The 19,202-nt window shown below is 52.1% G+C and overlaps 2 protein-coding genes across 2 annotated transcripts; one reads left to right on the top strand and one right to left on the bottom strand.

Moving 5' to 3' along the window:
- The first annotated feature begins 995 nt into the window (after window positions 1–995).
- On the top strand, window positions 996–6,134 carry TGME49_295730 (tetratricopeptide repeat-containing protein). Its single transcript, XM_002371471.2, has 5 exons — window positions 996–2,442; window positions 3,023–3,168; window positions 4,014–4,237; window positions 4,781–5,085; window positions 5,260–6,134. The coding sequence occupies exons 1-5, from the start codon at window positions 1,993–1,995 to the stop codon at window positions 5,401–5,403; spliced, it is 1,269 nt and encodes a 422-aa protein (XP_002371512.1). The 5' UTR covers window positions 996–1,992; the 3' UTR covers window positions 5,404–6,134.
- Window positions 6,135–9,329: 3,195 nt separating this feature from the next.
- Window positions 9,330–19,052, bottom strand: TGME49_295740 (hypothetical protein; the record flags this gene model as incomplete). Its single annotated transcript, XM_002371472.2, has 8 exons — window positions 17,421–19,052; window positions 16,784–16,821; window positions 16,015–16,245; window positions 15,437–15,563; window positions 14,576–14,637; window positions 14,205–14,255; window positions 12,788–13,217; window positions 9,330–12,382 (listed from the first exon to the last, which is right to left on the bottom strand). Exons 1-8 carry the CDS (start codon window positions 18,883–18,885, stop codon window positions 9,330–9,332), a joined length of 5,457 nt encoding a protein of 1,818 aa, XP_002371513.2. The 5' UTR covers window positions 18,886–19,052.
- Window positions 19,053–19,202: the final 150 nt, after the last annotated feature.

The following is a 19,202-nucleotide window of genomic DNA, read 5'->3' as shown; positions in this document are numbered from 1 at the left end:
GACAGACGTTGAATTCCTAGCTTTTTTCCAGCTTTCGGCAGACAGCGAGAGTCCCAACCGTGTCGGTCGCAAAATTCAAGCGAAAAATGCAACACCCCAAATTCCAGCGATGGTGAGAGGGGGCAACAGAGCAATTAAAAAGGGCCTGTATGATCTGAACTCAGATTTGGTACTGGTCTATTTATACTTACTGCTACACATTTCAGTCATGGTATTGCCAGTGTTATCTTGGGACCTAGAATACGGAATATGACTCCAGTTGGGAGGTACAGACAACAAACTTCTTTATTGCTGTCGTACATCACCACCCCAGTGGACTGCAGAAGACCGATAGAGAACAGCATTCAGTTGAACTACTCTTCTGTCTTGGCACAAAGCTGACCTGTGAGTGGAATCTACTTGAACACTCGAGCATTTATTCTTCAAGGCTTAAAAACGCTCCACGCAAATCAAGCTTCATTGGTTCTACCACATGTCTGTCGTGAAACGCACACTCGACGAGCCTTGGTCTATGAGTTAGAACGGGGACGAGGTCCCTACAATGCTGACAGCAAAGAATCTTCCTTCGCACAACTCTGTGGGGCACTTTTAGAAAGCGGAATGGATATCTGAAACACTCCCAGGTATGGAAACCGTTACACAAACACGGAAACATCTCCATTACGGTGCGTTACCGCCTCTGTTGGCCCCGAAGCCTTTCAAAGCAGACTGAGAGGACGACTGCTATGATTTGTACCGGGGCGCGAATGCCTCGATAGAATTCTTCAACGGCATTTAAGATTTTTGTTTCGTGCGTTCCTTTTCCGTGACTGTTCGATCAATCCGAGAGTCTTTCCCTTGCTTGACAAAAATGGCACAGAAGAGAATGTAAGGACCGTCCTAGCCGCAGGATAATACGCTTCGCCTCGGAAGGCGCCGAACGCCGGCTCCAGGTGCTCGCAGAAACAGCGTGTCTTTTCTTTTCGCGTCCAATTCTTTTTTCTGAGGAACGTAGACGAGGCGGAAATGGACTTAAATACATTTTCTTTTTCATGGAGTGTTTCCCTTTCTCCGACGGTCAAGCGTTGGGTTCTTCATTGCGCGTTTTTGGGCTTCTGCGCATCGTCGTAACTCAACTACATCGCCGTGTCTCCTCTCCTCGTTTCCGTTGTCTCCGTTCTCGTGTCTCCTCTTGCCGTCGTTCGCCTTGTTCTCTTGTCTGATGTCGAGCTTATCGCCTCAGTTTTTGTCCTTTATGACCCTGTCGTCTTTTTTCCGAGGGGATTTCTAGTTCCCTGACTACCCTGTGTCTCCCTCAGTAGCCTCGACACAACGGCTACGCTTTCACGAGAAAATTTTCACGAGAGTTTGGCGTGGTATCTTGGAAAAAACTTTTGTCACAGCCTTGTGGGAAAGAAGTGCAATCAACGGATTAGCTTAGCTTTTCTGGATCTTCCTGGCTTTTGCTTGATTTTTCGGAAAGTCCTTCCTCCGTGACTTCCGGCTCCAAGGCCGCCTCTTTGACCGCGTTTTTCGTTCGTTTTCCGTATGCGAACTCTAAACGGACCTTCTGTTGTCATCTGATTCGAAACACTCTTTTAGGAAATCCGCATTCCGCAGTTCTCTTCTTTAAGGATTCTCCACAGACACACCTACCTTCCTCCCGCCTTCGATGCAGACGTGCGTGGAGAAGTCTCGAGTCTCTGGAGCGAAACAAAAACTAACGTCTGCACCTAAAAGACACCTATGAATGCACACTCCCACGAGCGGAGAACTTCGCGCTACTGATATACACTCTTCGTGAGTCTGGGGAACTGAAATGCTATCGTTTCTACAGCCTAGAGCTGCTTTTCTCGGGACTTTCAACCTTTTACGGGTGCCGCCGCCAGTGCTTTCTCGCTCTGTCCCCGAATCCTCTGTTAGTTTTCTAAAGAGATAGAAGAGACTTGAAGCACTCGTGCAAACAATAAAGGTCTTTGCCGCGGACCCACGAGTTTTTCTACAAGTTTCACCATGGCAACAGACTCACAGGCCCCTGCCTCCAGAGGGTCTCCGTCTGCTTCACAGGCTTCAAGCTGCCCGGCGGCGCCCGCGCCTCAGGTTGCCGGGATGGAAGATGACGACGGCCTCTTTGACTGGAACGTGACCCCTGAGTATCTGCAGCACTTGCAGCAGAAATACAAAGACGAGAACTTTCCTCTGTTCATGGATGAACTCCCCGAAAATCTCGAGGGAAACCCTCACCTCGTCGCCCTCCAGCAGCTCGCCTACGAAGGCGAGACGGCGAAGAGCGTCGCCGAGAAACTGAAGAAGGAGGGAAACTCCTGGCTGACAATCGGCGCGCGGAACGAGGAAGAGAAAGCGGAACAGGAAGAGAAGCAAAAGAGGGAGGGAAAACCTCACGAGTCGCCACAGAAAAGAAAGAGATTCAACGCCAGGATGGCCCTCCAGTGCTACTCTGCCGTAAGGAAAGCTAGGAACCGGCTTTTGCTCTTCCGGGGGACACCAGGACGCCAAACAACTGTTGCATTTCATAAGTTCAGGAAAAAGGAAAGAAGACCCGTGTAGAAACGCATGTGTGTGGCTTCATGTGTCTGTTTCTCTACATGATATCTTACTCATCTATCTACTTCTCTCCCCATATATATATATATATATATATATGCACATAGGCGGCATATGCGACCAGTGTGGTTTGATCCACCTGGCGCATCTCTGGAAGGGTGGGTTGCCACACAGATACAGCAAAACAATAACAGGTACCTATATATGTTTACAAGTTGACAGGTAGAAGCACCGTCAGTGGAGCAGGAGATGCTGCCACTCATCTACCTGTCTCTCTATCTCTATCTGTCTATTTCTGAAAATGTCTCTATTTGTATCTCTCTGTCTATCTACCGGTTTGTTTATCTATCTGTCTGTTTCTTTGTATCTATCTATCTATTTGTCGATGTGTGTGTCTCTTCATTTATTTGTCTAATTGTGTACGTACCTGTGTATCGATCGCTATTTCTGTCTTTCTGTATATTTTTTCCCGTCTCAGGGGCTGGAACAGCAATGTGGAGACAAGACGCTGGAAGCTGTTCTGTACTCCAACCGTGCTCAGTGCCACCTGATTCTGGGCGAACTTGTGGCATGCGTCAACGACTGTCGGTCTGCTCTTCGTCTGGATCCATCGATTGTGAAGGCGTAAGCCAGCACGACGCAGAAGGCACTCGAGAAGTGCAGTCAGCGTACAACTTCCCATGGGCGCGGTTTCTCGTGTTTCCTCTCCATAGATGTGTGTCGCCTGTCCCTGATTTGGTTTCGTTCGAGTTTTCAACTCAAGCATCGTCTCACCGTTTCCCCTGTTTTACTTGAGCTTCCGAGGTCCTTTCTTTGGCTTTGTCCTGTCGAGAACAAGGGTATCGGCAGATGCTGTTTTTCGCTCGCTTTCTTGTTGTTCTCAAACTCCTTTTCGCAAGACAAGAAACGACAGGTTCCCGTCCTTTCTGCGTTCCTCGTTTTAAAGCATGCCGCATGTTTCTTCTGTCGCTGTAAGCCAGAGCGTCTGCATCGGTCTCGAGCACATGACGGAATACTAGCTTTCCCCTACCATCAGCAGAAGAACTCAAAAGCATTTTGAGGGGACCCCGTTTCTCTTGTTTCTTTCCTCTTCCTGCTCTTGCTGCGATGCGTATCTATCCGTGTTTGAAAACGTATCAACGTTTCTTCGTCTGCTTCTCCTTTTTCCCTCTCCTCTGTCGCCTCATTCGAACCAGCTGCTCTCTCTCCCCTCGTCGTTTTGCTGTCCACCCACCGTGTATGCGTTTGGAAGGAGAGGCTAGACCTGCGGGAGATGCCGCGATGTAGGCACAGGCTAGGAATTTCGAATGATGCATGCTCCATCAACCTCTTCCGTGTTCTTGTGTCTTTTACTTCGCGTAACTTGAGGAGTGTTCAGTTGGATATAAGGGACTTTGACGAGGTGGATTTCCGAGGCTTCCTGCCTTTCAGTTCTGGTGCCTCGCGTGGCTGTTCCCCGCTTTCCTCAGCTACTACCGAGCTGCTCGGGCGTCGTTCCTGCTGGAATTGTTCCGGCAGAGTTCAGCGTTCGCGGCAGCTGGACTGGAAAGAGACCCCAACAACACAGACATGAAGCAGCTACGAGACGAGGCGCAGGCGCGCTGGGAAGAGAAGGAAAAGGCGAAGGAGAAGCAGCGCCTCAAGGAAAAAGAGCACAAGATACCCTCGGTGTCGAAGGTGTTGGAGTCGCGCGGTGAGCCACTAGGGGCCGTTGAAGGAATGTTGGAGAGAAGTACTTGCTGCGGGAGCGCAGGAGAGAACTGAGAATCGGACAGAGTGGGCAGCGCAGATGCCGTGTCTGAGGCAAAAACAGTAGACGAGAAACGCTGAACTCGTGGAAGCAACTTGAAAATGCAGAAAGACGATAGATGGAAACGTGCGACGTGCCGCATGCGTTCGTTCAGGGGCGACAGGGCGCGAGAGTTTGCAGGAAAGGCAACTTCTGAGCTTTCCCTGATGCATCTCGAATTTCTGTAGGGGGCTCGTGTTCAAGTCGAATTCTCTGTGCTCAGTGTCCTGAGATATTCCAGTTTTTGGCTCTGAAACACACAAACTACGGAGCCCCGTGAGTCGAGATTCCGTGAGAGGCGCGGCCGGTGTCTGAAGCATGGCTGTGGGTTTCAGGGAACCGCGTGGAGGCGGAAAGGTGAATTTGCATGCAAACGTGTGAGTTCGTTTCTCCAGAAATTGGGGACCTCGTAAACCGGAAGGTTCTTGTCGACGCGACTGTTTGCAGGGATCACAGTCGCGTCGCCAGTCTACTCCATCGCTCCAGTGGTATCCCACTGCTCAGGGCCCTATGTGCAGCTCGATGAGGCAGGGAGGCCGCGTCTGTTCTTCACCGTCATTCTTCTCCTGGACGAAGTGATGTTGACCGAAACGATCGTCGACTTCGATGAAGATAGGAGCCTCGGCTTCTACCTGTGCCACATGTTCCCCTCATCCTCTTCTGAAGAGCAGAGAACAGCGGATGAGCCAGACTTCCCTTCCTGGGACGTAGAGCAGAAGTACAGTGTCGACCGCATGCGTGCGTACTACGAGGTGAGCGACAGGCTGCTGTAGAAGGATCAGACACAAAAGTCTAGAAACGAAGCGCAGCGAAGCTGGCTGGACAACCGGACTGCCGGCCGTGAGCGCAAATCCGTCGAGAACGTGTGCCTTCCGCGTCTCGTTTCCAGCGTCGTTTGCGCTCCTCTGTGATTGTTTTTGGTGCAGTGTGGGATGCCAGGCGACCTCCTCTTTGACGTTCCCCTTGACGCGCCGCTGGCCCTTCTGCTTCAGATCGTGAAGCGCATCGCAGGCGTTCCGGTTTTCCACATCCTCGTAAGTGTCCCTCCCGGGCGGCGCAAAAACACATAGAGGACGCGTTCACCCTTCAGGATCACCATCTGTTCTTTCTGTGCCTTTCTACGCCCCTCGGTTTTGTCCGACATTCCTTGCGTAGTTGTGGTGCGTTCCCCGCGACAACCCCCTGGTCGCTCTCGCCATGAAACGGAGTGCTCAGGTGCCATTTGTTTACTTCTGTGCGGTGCGTTTCCCTGAAGGTGGATAGGACGGCAGCACACGATCTGTTCCTTGAAGGCGCAATGATCGAGGTATTGCAGATCCCAGAGGGGCAATGAGACACGCCTGCAGTTTTCCGTTATTCGCTGAGGAAGGCCCGTCGGCAAAAGCAGGCTTGCTCCTTCGCTCGTCCTTGTCACTGGTGGCGAGTTGGGGAGAAACGCAGCAGCAACGGGAACGAAGGAGAATAAAGCACTTTGGTTTTCAAAACGCCAACTCAAGCATCCACATTCAAGTCGCTGACCTTCCTGAGAAAAGGTGGAACTCCCGACAGAAATCCGTCGGGAGAGAAACTTCCATGTAACCTCACACACCATTCAGTTTGCGGACACATCTGTGACGGAGTTGGGGAAAGGGAAGACGAAACGCAGCAGCAGTGCACTGCTCTTATAGGCATTCCTTCTTCACTCCAGAGTATCCTGCGGTTCTCTCGAGTCTGCATCTAAGATGGTGCGTGGTGGCTTCACATGAACGGTCCACAACTCTCTCCAGTTCTCTCATCCTGCTCTTACAGCGCAGATCTGCCACTTTTTGAAGGCAAGTCCACAACATTTTGGCTCTTCTCAAGTTTTTCGCACTCAGCATGAACCCGGTTGCGCTTCCCTCGCGCGAAGCCTACGTTGTTTTCGTGCGACCTTCTCTACCACCATGACGGCCTGAAGTATCACTTTTCAGTTACTTTGCGCTCCCATTGCAAAAACGAACTCCCCAAGAGAACAGCAAATTCACTACGGTTTGAGCGAGAGCTGACGGTGACCATGTGAGGATTAGCGAATCACACCTTCTGTGGCTTAGACACTTGCCACCCGTAAGATCGAGGCGCGTTTTGCCAGCGAATTGGCATTCGCCGCCGAGAGATCTACCAGCTATGTTCATCTGCTTCTTTACCCGCGTTCATCAGATAGTTTTAACGGAGATATTTCACGACATATTCGGCATTCTCACTAGGGGCTTGTGACACTGTACTTTTTTTTGTGAGACGTCGTCACCAGATGCACGCGCCTTTTAGGGGCCTTTCCCTTTCTCTAGCTGAGCGCGGTCAAAGAAGAGTACTTGCGTGATTTTTTGTCGATTCCTGTGGCCGCGTGCCTCCCAATCCGGATCCAGTTCTTTCAGGCTGATTTTAGTTTGGGCTTTTAAGAAGCACACTAGTTGAGTTCAAGGCTTTGTCGGAAATCGCATTTCCTGCAAGGTTTAAGAGAAAACAAATAGGCTCCTTACTTTGACCGCACTAACTACATTACACATGGATATAAATGAAAGCGCCGCAAATATTCGGCGGCTGTCTACGCACCGACGCGTGACATTCCTGTCTATTTCTAGCAGATTGTCAGTTTTTTTTATTTTCTGTCTGCGGCAGCCCTCCGACGGAATTTTGCCTAACACGCGTTGACGGGAAACTCGGCAATAACTGCACGTATCTCATAGGCTCTTAGAGAATCAAAACCCTTTCTGTCCATAACTTCCCCTCATGAAACCGAGACCTCATTGTTCTTCGCCCTTCGTATTACTACTCGGATTTCTTGATGGAGGCTATTCGTGGTATTCTCTTCGTTCTCCTGGTTGGCTCTTTCACGGCCAAACATTTTGTTTGCTCCCGCGCCTTTCCATAAAACGCCTCCAACCGCTGCACTGGTGGAGGTTCGCCTCATCTATCCCCTTGGCAGAAAACCATTTGCGAGAGCTCACACGATGAGGTGTCGTTCTCTCCATCTAACTTTTTCTTGTGACCCTCTCTACGGCATGTCCCCGCAGCCGCTCTGCGGCAAGATGCAGAGCGTGACTGGCTTTTAGTTCTCTCTGTCTTCTTCATCAGAGGCGAAGGACGAAAACGAGGGACGATATGAGTTGCCTGCTGTCGATCCTTCACTAAACAGCTAATGGTTTCCTGCGCCTGCGTATCCCTCTTAGTCGAACACGTTCCTTTCGTCTCGACTGTGGCAGGCGATATTGCAGGTGTCAACTCTTCGCGCATCTCTCTGCGTCTGGCTTTCCCTCCGACTACAAATACCCTCTCTGTTTCTTGTTGTTCGCTTGCTCTTCCCACCTTCGTTGAAGATTTCCGGCCTCCACACAATCCTCTAGTAGATCCACCGTGAGGCAGAATTTCTGTTTCCTCAACGCCGCCTGTCGAGGCAAGGTTCTGCTGTGCAACGGCCACTTGTTCCATTTCTGTCTCCCTTGTACACAGTTCATCACCCCGACACCGATAGTTTGAAGAAACCCTGTGTGGCAAATCCATTTTCATCTCGACTTTACACGACTCTACTGCCCCCTTTTCTTGCCCTCGCGCATGTCCTCCCCACCCTCCTCTCTCACTTGCTTCTTTCCACTCCGCCTGCTGCTGTGCGAAACGCAGTCCGTCTTGAACGAAACCACCTTTTTCGAGTCGCTCAAGACTAGCCATTTTGCCAGGCAGGAAAAGCTGAGAATGCCCTGTCTCTACGCGTCTTCGCTCACGAGAGCTTTTCGCGAAAAACGGTGCCTCTACAGATCCTAGACACTCTTCGCCTCCCTTGTTGTTTTCCGAGGCAAGAGTGACACAGGAGCTCAGGTCGGATGGCGACAAAAGGACAGACGAGCATCCAGGTGAAGGGGATGATCGCGAGAAACACACTGAGGCAGCAATCCTCTCAGCGACGAGGTCACGAGTACAGGGAGTCGTCTTTCGGGAGATAATGGCGGTTCCAGAGACAGAGTTTTCAGAAACTCTGGGTGGTGGGGAAGTGTCCCGTGTCGTGATCTGTGGCGACTGGCGCGATGGATGTTCTTGTGCCATCCCAGAGAGCGATCGTGGAGGAACTCGATGAACTGCAGAGGATGCACAACTCCTGGTTGTTGCGCCAGTGAAGTCATTAGGTGGCGAGGGAACAGACTGGGAGGAACCTGCTGAAGACGAAGGCCAGGGAAGCGACCGCGCTGGCAAAATGACTCGCCGCGTATTGACAGGAGGCTGAAGGGAAACGGAAGCAAACAAGACGGACAGAGCTGAGAAAATGTTAAGAGGGGCGAATAAGAGGCTCTGCGAGCGTCGGTAAATTTGAAGAAGCGAAAAAGTGAGGAACGCACGCGTGAGCTCAATGGTCTCTTTTATATCTTTTGAGAGTGAACGCTTCCCCGATTCTGTTCAGCCTTACGGCGGGGCGCAGGTGACATAAAAACACGTTCTTGTCCAGCATTTCGCACTGCCGCTTGGAAATTGCTTTGATTCTAGATGCTTTCACCGTGCACACCGTTGAAACCCGTTTGCTTGTCTAGGTCAGAACAACAGAGTATGACATACAAGCCACGCTCGCTACCTTTCTTCTCCGGTGTTTACACAAATACACAACAGGGCAGTGTTCGTTTCGTTTTATCACCTCGAAGTACAGCGATTGTCGAGAGCTTAAACACCCTTTTCCAAGACGAGGTCACTTGCTCGCTGGGTATGCAATCGCATGCCAACAAAAGAAAGTCGCAAACCGCTTACTTGTGGCCTGATGCACATCTTAAATCAGACGCGGTTGCACACGTCAGACGTCAACTTCCCGACTGCTCTCTGGCTTGCATTATACCAATGGAACAGGGTTTCAAATTATCTCAAATTCGATTGTCTCTGCTCGGAACCCATCCGCGGTGACAGCAACGCGACCGCCAGTGAGGAAAGGAATTCTTCCAAGCGCCATTTGTATCTTTCAGTCCGGAAGAAAGTTCCGGGAAAATGTCTCTAATCGCGTGCACATCTATTTTGACTGTGTGGGTGTCCATGGCGTAGAGCACGCACTGCCCGGATGAAGTTCTTTAGAGAAGGGCCTGAGATTTCCACTTACGTGTTCGGGAGGAAGAGGCGCAGACGGAGAACTCGGAGAAAGAGGCGACTGTTTGCGTGAGGGCGGCGAGGAAAGAGGCCTCGCAGAAGGGTGAGAAGACAAGCGACCGCAACCATAAGCAGAGGACATCTCCAAAGAGGCGGGAAGCTGAGTGGAGAACGAAGAGGCTGCTTTTGCCTGGAGGCGGCAACTCTGTCGACTTGGCGTGGAGCAGAGAGAAGATGAAGGACGATGGTCTCTCTCGCGAAGGTTTTGATAACATAGCAGTTTCGATAAACCTGATACATCTTTGTTGCTTTTTTCCTCAGATGCACGTTCTTGGGTATTTTCCTCCAGGCTTTCCCTCACCACAACCGACGACGCTTGTCGATGCCTCGCCTCCTCTCGTTCCAGCGTGTGACGGTCACCTGGCCCCTGACGTTTGGTCTCCAAATTCACGCCGTCGTTCTGTCTCTGGGGTATCTCTCCGCCGCCTCTTCCTGGATGACTGTCTCTCTCTGTGTCCTCTTGTCTCCTGGCCGTTCGCCCCTGTTTGTTCTCTCCACTGCATACTCCGCCTTCTAACGCTTCCTCGCGAATCTCTCTTCGCAACTGGAAGTCTCCGTACTTCTCTCTAAACCCACTGGCCGGTTCGTCCTTTGAGCTTTGACGCACTTCTTTCGAGTCACCGACTCTCTCTAGGGATGTGTCGCCCGGGTGTCTCGAATCTGTTTCTCTCTTCTCCGCGCCTTCCTCTCGTTCGCGTCTCGTCGGCCGTCTCCTCTCTGTCTCTCCCTTGCTCTCGTCTTCCTCTCGTTCGCGTCTCGTCGGCCGTCTCCTCTCTGTCTCTCCCTTGCTCTCGTCTTCCGCTCGTTCGCGTCTCGTCGGCCGTCTCCTCTCTGTCTCTCCCTTGCTCTCGTCTTCCTCTCGTTCGCGTCTCGTCGGCCGTCTCCTCTCTGTCTCTCCCTTGCTCTCGTCTTCCGCTCGGTCGCGTCTCGTCGGCCGTCTCCTCTCTGTCTCTCCCTTGCTCTCGTCTTCCTCTCGTTCGCGTCTCGTCGGCCGTCTCCTCTCTGTCTCTCCCTTGCTTTCGTCTTCCGCTCGTTCTCCGTCAGTCTCCTTCGTGTCTCGGATGCGGACGCCTCGCACCTCACGGCGGTCACCGTCGCTTCCCGAATCTCTCCAAGAAGAGGAAGGGAACGACAAGCCCGCTTGTCTTGACGACTGCCCAGAGCGGCATCCCAGGGCGAGAGCTTGTCGCAAAGGTGCACAAGCGCTCCGAGAAGAGAAAGAAGGCCGAGGTCGGGCCGACGATGAGGAAGGTGACCGACATGTTCGCAGGCAAGACGATGGAGGAGACCGGGACGAGGTGATGAGTTGAGCCCTACGCGTTCCACCGACACCACCAGAGGAACAGCGAAGCGTCTCACCGCTCCGGCTGATTGTGTCTCTTGGCGAAGCGGCGCTTTTCTCTGATGCCCCGACAACTTCCACCGTAGGTACACCCAGAAGGGAATCTGTAAACTCTCTGGGGTTTGCATGCCTCATGGCACATCTGTCGTGGTTGTGTGGTGGTTCGTTCGTCTGCCTTTCCACCTTTCGGGTCTTCACCCGCATTCTTGACCCCGACGCACTTCGCACTGTTCTCAAATGCTTTCGCCTGCCTCTTTGACTGCCTCCACAGTCGCGAGATTTGACCTGGCTGTCTCCTTGCTGGTCTGCGTCCTCCCCGTCTGCATACGGTGCGCCTGCCGCTTCGTCGCCTCGCCGACTGGAGCTCTGGGCGGTTCCTTCCCTCTGCGAGTCGACTCTCCTGTCTCCTGTCGGTGGATCTGACGCATGGCCTCTGAAGGGAGAGAGAAAGAATTCTCTCGCCGCTACGATGGCCTTCCTCTCCCACCATGTAACCTGTCCCGGGGCTGCACGCACGGTGCCTTGGTCGCTACGTCCTTTTCTTGCTTCCACTTTCGTTTCCCTCCTCCTGCGTGTTTGTTCTTTCGTTTCATCGCTCTCTCTCTCCTCTCCGGATTCTCGAGGCGTGGTACATCCGGATTCTTCTCCCTTTTCTTCTTCCTCTTGCGCGACTTGTTCTCGTTCTCCTTCTGAGTCTCCTCCCGTTTCCCTCTCTTTTCTTTTCTTTTCCTTTTCCTTCGCATCGTCTTCTCGACGTTTGTCTTCTACTCCCATTTCGTGATGCTCCTGTTCCTCGGAGTGAGCACTGTGTCTCCCTTTTTCTTCGTTGTTCTTGGTTCCTGCAAAAATGTCTCCAGCATGCGTACCCCGCATCTCTCGCCACACCGTCTCTGCTGCGTCTTCTTCTTTCCCGGCGGCCGCTCCTTGGACGTCTCTCGCGTCCTGCGTTTCTTTTGCCTCTTCTGCTCGATTCCAGCCATCTATCTCGAGCTTCCTGTTCCCTCTTTCTCCTCTTTCTTTTCGCGCAGCGTGAGGAGACTCGCCGACCCCCCTGCGCTGAATAGGTGTCTCTGTCTCGCCTGCTTCGCCTGCTTCTGCTCGTGATTTGCCGCCTGTCTCTGCGTGACGCTCCTCCTCTTCCTCCCTTGGCTGTTCCACTTTCTGTTCTCTTCCCCTCCTGATCGACGGGGCCGTACGGAAGTACCTGAGCTCGCTGAAATCTCTTGCGCTTTCTCGGCGGCTCTGCTTCTCACTGTCTTCAACAGAAACGCCCAAACCACGAGGCAGAGAGGGAGGTTCGGTCTCCCTGGAGCGGTGTCTAACCGTTTCATGCACCGCAAGTCTGCTGCGACCCTCCCAAGACGAGACAGACGAGACAGACGAGGCGGATAAAGTTCGCGAGAAGGCGCGAGGAGTAGACACACTGGATGCCAGAGATGAACGTGTGAGCAGACGCGACGATGAACCGGAGAAAGAAGACGAAGGCGCCGAACAGGGAGAGGAAGAAGGAGAGGAAGGCAGAGAGGCAGGAAGAGAGGAAGAAGCACAGGACGAGAGGGACGCGAAAGACTGTGGAGCTGGAGAAAAGGATTTCGGAGGAGACGAGTCGAAACGCGCACTGGAGTTGCGCGAACACATGAATCGAGGAGGAACAGAAAGCTGGCTTCCTTGCAGGTCACATGTTTTTTCCTTCATCTTTCTTTCTTCCTTCTCGCCCTCCGCATGGTGATGGACCGCCGGTTCTCTCTCCACCCTCGTTTGGGTACAGCTGGCAGGAGCTCCAGGGTGTGTGTTCGAGGGGGCACTCTGTGACGAAAACGCGCGTTGTTCGTAGCTCCTTTCCTTCCATGTTTCTCTTGCATTTCGTTTTTCACTCTGTGCTCCGCTGGAGATGACAGATTCACGTCGCGCCGCCACCTCACCGGAGGCCGCGCGACACCCAGGCCGTCCACATATCAGCGCGCCTTTCGGAATGAACCTACTTTCTTGGTCTTCCTCGCTCTCTTTTCTACCGTATTCTTCCTCTTCTACACCATCTCCTTCTTCTTCCTCTGTGTCTTCTTCCTTTTCAGCTTCGCCTGCCTCGTCTACCTCAACGTCAGCTGCTACCTTCTCAACTTCGCTGTCTCTGTTTGCTTCCTCAATGCTTTTCTGTGAGGCGTCCTCTCTTTCTTCCACAACGGGAGACGCGGAAGCTTCGTAGAGTCGAAGAGCAAAGGGAGAGTCACCGGCTACATGTGCAGCGGAGAAGCCGGCTGAAGCACAGTGAAAGTGCTGCGGAGAGGGAGAAGAAGACGCTGGAGAAGAGCGAGGAGAAACTGCCGACTGTGTCGAGTTCCCTTCGTCAACGAGAAGCAAGAAGGTGGAGAAAGACTCCAGGAGACCTCCCGGCGCTTCATCGGTCTTGGTGATCTACAGCGGAGAGGAGAAACCGAGAAAAGGAGGAGAGACGCGAGAGATGAGGAATGGAAACGGACAGACAAAGCCTTTCGTGTGGACTACGGAACAAAGAACGACCCGTCTCGCCCTCCCATGTTGTTGGGTCAGATCTCTCTCGTATCCAGTGTTTGCCCAAGTATATATGTATATATATCCATATATGAGCAAATGAACATATGCTTCACAGTTATTGCATACATCTATTTATCTATATCTATATATATATATATATATATATGTCATATCTAGGTACATCTAAGCATGCATAAAAACGGTCATTCATATTATGTATGCAGATGTATGTTTACGTACATATCTAAGCGCACGCGTTAGTATACACATGAAAATCTACTGTTTGGAGTCGAGGCATGGTAGGAGGATTCGTAGTAGCGTCCACGGTCCGATCACGGCGAAGAAAAGTCGAGTGACGCTGTGGCCTCGACAAAAGGAGGCTCAGTGGAGGCGCTTTTTCGGCTTATAGTTGAAGGCCAAAACGAAGGGAAAGGCCCGTGTGCTGTGCATTTGTGTGCATGGACGGATGCATGCGCGTCAACCACACACAAACATCTGTTGAAAACTGGGTAAAACCTTTGAACATGAAGATAGTTGCGTACGACATGTGTGAAGGCACCGGGCACCCTGCGCCTTGACAGAAAAGTTTTGCTTGGGCAAACGCCCGCACGAACAAGCATGGACGCGCGTGCATCCCCAAAAAAAGAAGGAAGAAAAGGATCTAGGGTCCAGCCAGTCGAGTCCTCCGACACAGTCGAGCGTCGCGTTTGCTGCAGCTCGCTCCGTGGAAACCTTCATTTACAGTCCTAGCCTACTCGCCAGACTGGAGACTATAACGAGAACGCAATCGAACTCGAACATAGGACGAAGGGCTCTGTGTTCTGTGCGACAGCATGTGAGAGAGATTTCTAGAGCTCGCTTCGTCGTTGCAGTGCTGAGTTTTCTGACCTTTGCTCTCTGTTGTTCTTCTAGCTCCTGTCGGGTCTTGCGAAGAAGAGCCTGAAAATAAACGTACTCATGTCTGTGTGCGTTTCTCTGGAAAGCAGATCCTTGACGACAGAGAGAGATACACTCACAAAAAAGCATCTAATTTAAAGCACAGAGGCACGTCGCTGTCGAGAGGGGACATGAACATCTTCTAGACTGCGCTCCGGCTTCTCGTTTGACACAATGCACACACTTCTCTGCTTGCGCGCGAGCTAATTTTTTACTCTGCAGTCCCGGCTTTCTCAAAGCGCATGTGACGGTATGCATGTGAGCCCTACAGAGTATCTACGATATCGCGTAAATGCGTCTCATGTTCACAGGCAAATGCGTACCTCTGCCATTCGCCGCCTAGAGGCCTCCGCTGAGAGGCGACCCAGCGCCCGCTCCAATTTCTCTGAAACAAGGAAAGCGAAAATTCCAAAGTTGGCACCCCAATTCCCCTCTCCCCAGACCACCCGCAAAGTGTGAAGCAGAAATGCCTACGGAAATACATACACACAAGAGTGTACATATGTATACAAATGTTGATCGAGAGCAAGGAAGGTAGAAAATACAGGAACAAAAGGATGAGAAGAAGGACGTGACATGCAGCCCAAAGACGTTTCTGATGCGCAGAGACAATGTCTGCGGGACTGCAGGCGTCTGGACGCTCTTTCAAGGATGGTTTTCCTTCTCCCTGCTGAAAGCCACTGAGAAAAACGCAGATGTTTATGTGCATCCACGTAACCACCAACGTAGGCACGAGCATACAGCTTGTGACGTGGAAAGAAAGAGCTCTTTAGTGTTTTTTGAGGACTCAGCGGGTTCCCTAAATGTGACATGGACTCTTTCGAGGAACAGCAGTCCATCCAGAACGGAAATAACAATTCTCCTCTTGCAGACTAAAGACTGTAGCAGCGTCAGAGCATCTTCCAAGTACCACCCCCCGAATACCTCTCTGCAGAAGCACACTCGCAAACCTATCGGCATATGAAGGACCTCAAATATGACATGGTATAAATAGTTTCGTACATAGGCATGCGCAGTCAATTATAGATAAGACAAGGATACATCTGAATGTTTGTTGCCTTGCCTACACATCTGCTGTAGCTAGCGTCTGCTTCGTCGAAAAATGCGTCTGCGGGTGAGAGAATTCTGGGACACAAAAGACAAGAGGACGCTAGAAAAAAAAGGCGACAAAGAGGAACACCCACCTTGGAGAGTTGCCAACTTTTCTCGCTCTTGCTCCTCACTGCTCTGAGCTGGCTTGAGGCTTCGGGGAGGACCCTCGCTTCTTGTCGGCGGGGGCGGACGCGGCTCGCGCTGGGTGGCTAGCGCCATCTGATAAATAAGAAGGTCATACAAACACAATTGCTTGGAAAGAAGTCTTAGGCTCTCCAGGCAGAATAAGCGTCTGTGTCGCACAACGCAAAAGGCAGACGCCCGGGGGACAGGGTTCACGTCTAATGCCACAGGTGAAGCAGGCGTATACTCTCTTCTTTGCGTAGGCACTCACGTCCTGCGTCTCTCTGTGCGTATCGGTTTATAAATATAAATAAGTATAAATACTTTTGTATATGGAAAAACCAGCGCATTCACTCGTGTGTCCGTGGAATGCTGCTGGGATAATGTAGCTTGACGAATTCAACTGTTCGGGGCTCTGTCAGTGCCAGCACAGGCGTCTCCGCTGCACAGCACAGATTTGCAGATGCGCAACTCTACACACATTCTCTCCATATTCATGTTTACATGTAGACGACTTCTTTCTGTATTTGTGCGTTGTGAGTCTGACTTGAGTCAAGGAGCTCAAGAGGGCTTCACTCTCAGTTAAATGAACGAGACCATCCCGGCTGCTGTCTCTTCTCTGGACTGTGTGTACCATCACTTTGTCGGATTCCGCTTTGAGAAGCAGACGCGCTTCTTGGAGCGCATGCAGGAGACCTTCGTTGTCTTCTTCAAGCCGACGCTGGCGGATGCTCTCGCGTTTCAGAAGAAACGCGTAGTGAAGCAGATCCCGTTCCATCTGCCCACACGACACAGCGACAGGATTCACGCGCGGCTCGAAGGGAGGATTGGAAGAAAGTGACGAAGAGGAGGACAGTTCAGAGACACCAAATGGGGAGGTTTTGAATGAAAGATACGGGAGAAAGATACGTAGTCAGGGACAACCTACAGCGGCTTCTATATTGGAGGCAAACGGAGAGATCGCGAGATCACAGAAAGGCTACAGGCCGGACGAGAGCAGACAGGTGAGAGGCATAATGCTCTTTGAAAACAACGTATGACAGGCATGTTTGATCCAGCTATTTTAAGCTTGAACATAGTTCGAGTCAAGAGCGATTCAGAACTTCAACATTCACTACAAAGGCCAAGGAATTCAAATTTAGAAGAACGCCTCTTCCCTGCACCAGAAAAGTTCCGTCCGCAGCCTCGGACGTAGATCGTTTGGCCTCTGTGAACGGGGAAACTTTAGATTATCTCTGCTATTATGGGGCAGAACGTTCCTCGTCTCTCTCCTGACGGCGTTTTCAGGCGGAGGACTTCTTTGTCCTGAGGCTCACCTCGCGTAGGCGCCCCGCGAGCTCCTCGCACCGGTGCTCTGGACGAGGGGGAAAAAAGAGACAGAAGAGAGAGACAGAAAATCGAGTAAGGCGAACAGACAAGAATACCTCTTGAGATGACAACGAGCGAGACGCGGTGAGAAGCGTACCGAGAAGAGAAGCTAAACAGAGAAGAGGACAAGGAGGAGGAACCAGGAGAGGAAACAGCGAACGCGGAAGATGAGCAGACAAAGACAAGTCCAAGGACATGGAGAAGGACAGCTAGGAAACAAGAGAATCAACGAGTAGCGACTCCGACGGAGAGTCGCGACAGGACGCGGCAAGGTGGATGGCAATGGGAGGAAGGTCGAGGAAGCTCCGAAACCTTGAAGAGCAGGAAGAAGGACGCGACTGCGGGAGGAGCGACGAACGGATAGAGCAACGAGAGAAGCAAGACAAGTGAAAAAAGACATAGCAAAAAGACAGACAGAACACGCTGATTGAGAACAGTAGAAAGAAGAACGAGAATCACATGGGGCAAGCCAGAGAAGCAGCACCCGAGACCCTCAAAGTCTTAATTGAAAGAGACAACAGAGGACTCAAGCGCAAGAAAATGGAACTTCCACGAGGGGGAGTGAATGCGGCCGAGACAACCCACCTGCCTGTTGTCGCCGAAGTCGCTCGTGTAGGAGTTGTTCCTTCATTTCTCCTTTCTCTTTGATCTCCCGCTTCTCGTTCAGATCTCGCTTCTTCTCCTTGTCCCCGTTCTCTGCAGAAACTTGCGTTCTCCTTCCCTTGTTGTTTGCATCTCTGCAGAGGAACGCGAAACCGCTGCATGCGTCGCCAGCGCCCTCCTTCAAAAGGCTCCGTCTGACACGACTCGCCGCGCGAGCCGGCGGAGACGAGGAAGCCAACGTGAGAGACGAAGAGGAGGAGGCAAGAGAAGAAGAAGAAGAGCCTGGGAGAGGTCTTACATTTCTTCCAATCTTTATGGAGAAGCCGCTGTAGTGACGCGACCCCCCCTGGGTGTCACAACGTTTCAGGTTTTCTCCTTCCCTCAGTGAGGACGGCGACGCTTTGCCACAAGCGACAAGGCACTCACGCGTTTTCGCTTTCTCCTTTGTTTTTTTTACGACCCTGCTGTCGTCACGCTCTGCACTTGCTGCCTGTCTCTGAACGCGTCTGTCTCCACCAGGTGGTTTCTTTCCAGCCTTGTCTGTGACGTCTTTCCTCGCCAAAAAGCGTGGATGTTCTCTCGAAATCGTCTTCTTCGCCGCCGTCGCTTCACAGCCACTGGTGTCTCGTCTCTCCTCGTGTGCAGCTTCAGAGTCCAGCGACTTGCTGTGTGTGGCCTGATGACTTCTCCGTTTCTTTTGCTTCTGAGCGAGAAGCGTCTGTCCTTCCTTCTCTCTTCCCAAGTTTATGCTTCGCTGTTTCTCGGTCACCTTTCTTGACGCCTCTCCTTCCTCAGCCGGGTTGTCCTCTACTCCTTTCCCTCTCACACCTGCTACGAGCTCTTCGTTTCCTTTCTTCTGCTCTTTGGGCGTATCGTCTTGTTCTCCCTCTCTCCCTGTCTCTCCCTCCTCTCCTTTCAACGCCTCTCGGCTGGGCTTCTCGGAAGAGCGTCGCTTCTCCTCTCTCAGCTCTCGTTTCTGGTTGTCACTCTGGAGCGCCCTCTGTGCCTCCATCGTTCGTTCCTCTGGATCTCTCCTTGTCTCCAAAGGAAGCTTGCGTATCTGCTTCTCTTCCTTCTCGTCTCTCCCCCTTCTTTTTTCTGCAGGGACGTCGCTCATTGGCCCCGCGCCACCTGCCTCTCCACAGTCCCCGATCTCGGTCCTCTCCGCTTTCTCTCGGTCTCCTTCGTTTATCTCTTTTGCCTTTAGTTGTCCTTCCCCACAGTTGTCTTCCCGGTCTCCTCCGAGTCCTTCTCCCTCTGTTGTCTCCGTTCCCTTTCGCGCAGCTTCACCTCCGTTCTTCGATGTCTTTTGCTGTCCCCGACCTCGACCACCTGGTATCGAGACGCCCTCTTGTCTCTCTCGCGTCTCCTTGGTCTCCCTTTTCGAGTCCTCCTTGACCTGTCTCCTTTGCCGGAAGGGGTCTCTGCATGCGCGCAGTCGCTCCATCTCACCACGCTCGTTCTCGCCCGCTGTTGCCTGTCTTTGCAGATTTGCCCCCTCCGTCTCTCGAAGCCTTGGCTCTCGCTCCTCTACTTCTTCGGCCCGCGCAGAAGCAGCAACGTAGCCACAGAACGTTGGCGAGGAGCAGGAAAGAGGACGCGGAGAAACACAAGAAGGAGAACTAGGAGAAGACGCGGAAGAACAAGAAGAACAACGGACTCCTTCAGCAAGCGAAGGGGGAAGACCATACTCTTGCGCGCCAGGAGGGAGGAGACAGAGAAGCGAAGCGGCTCGTGGAGGGCCTCGAGGATGCAGGCTCGAAC

Source organism: Toxoplasma gondii, chromosome Ia (assembly GCF_000006565.2).
Source record: "Toxoplasma gondii ME49 chromosome Ia, whole genome shotgun sequence".
In the NCBI taxonomy this organism is placed as follows: Eukaryota; Apicomplexa; class Conoidasida; order Eucoccidiorida; family Sarcocystidae; genus Toxoplasma; species Toxoplasma gondii.
Note: the sequence above shows the minus strand (reverse complement) of the source record. Positions and strands in the feature narration are given on the sequence as shown.

Bases quoted from the DNA above. Each gene is read 5' to 3' on its own strand.
- TGME49_295730 (XM_002371471.2), top strand. From the start codon at position 1,993: ATGGCAACAGACTCACAGGCCCCTGCCTCCAGAGGGTCTCCGTCTGCT. The intron at 4,238-4,780 runs GTGAGCCACTAG...GACTGTTTGCAG, and splicing joins GAAGGTGTTGGAGTCGCGCG to GGATCACAGTCGCGTCGCCA. The intron at 5,086-5,259 runs GTGAGCGACAGG...TTTTTGGTGCAG, and splicing joins GCATGCGTGCGTACTACGAG to TGTGGGATGCCAGGCGACCT.